The 304-nt window shown below is 33.6% G+C and overlaps 1 protein-coding gene across 1 annotated transcript in view; it reads left to right on the top strand.

The window, feature by feature from the left end:
- The window catches only part of LOC119591152 (glycine-rich protein DOT1-like), a 15,777-nt gene extending 15,623 nt beyond the window's left edge, over window positions 1–154 (top strand). Inside the window, exon 8 of the mRNA XM_037939863.1 lies at window positions 129–154. Within this exon, the coding sequence (XP_037795791.1) occupies window positions 129–154 (26 nt within the window). The remainder of the gene's footprint in view (window positions 1–128) is intronic.
- Window positions 155–304: the final 150 nt, after the last annotated feature.

The following is a 304-nucleotide window of genomic DNA, read 5'->3' as shown; positions in this document are numbered from 1 at the left end:
TATAAAATATATAGTAGGGATAACAACATTTTAAAAGCAATGTAAAGAGGAATCGTATTTGAAATTTATGTCCAAGAAAGTTTGGCCCAAAAATTTTCTATCACGTTTTTTTGTTGTCTTAATTATAGACATATCGATAGATGATGCTGATTAAGGTTAGCTCTGTCGGAAAAGCAGACGTTGCCATCTCAGTTTATTGATTTTACTGTCCATCATGTTACAATCGCTTAACTCTTATATCAATTGACAGAAATACACTTCTGGTCTTGTGCTGTGGCTGTTTCAGGGTGTGCTTGCGTTTTTT

This window comes from Penaeus monodon, chromosome 28, assembly GCF_015228065.2.
Source record: "Penaeus monodon isolate SGIC_2016 chromosome 28, NSTDA_Pmon_1, whole genome shotgun sequence".
Taxonomy (NCBI): domain Eukaryota; kingdom Metazoa; phylum Arthropoda; class Malacostraca; order Decapoda; family Penaeidae; genus Penaeus; species Penaeus monodon.
Note: the sequence above shows the minus strand (reverse complement) of the source record. Positions and strands in the feature narration are given on the sequence as shown.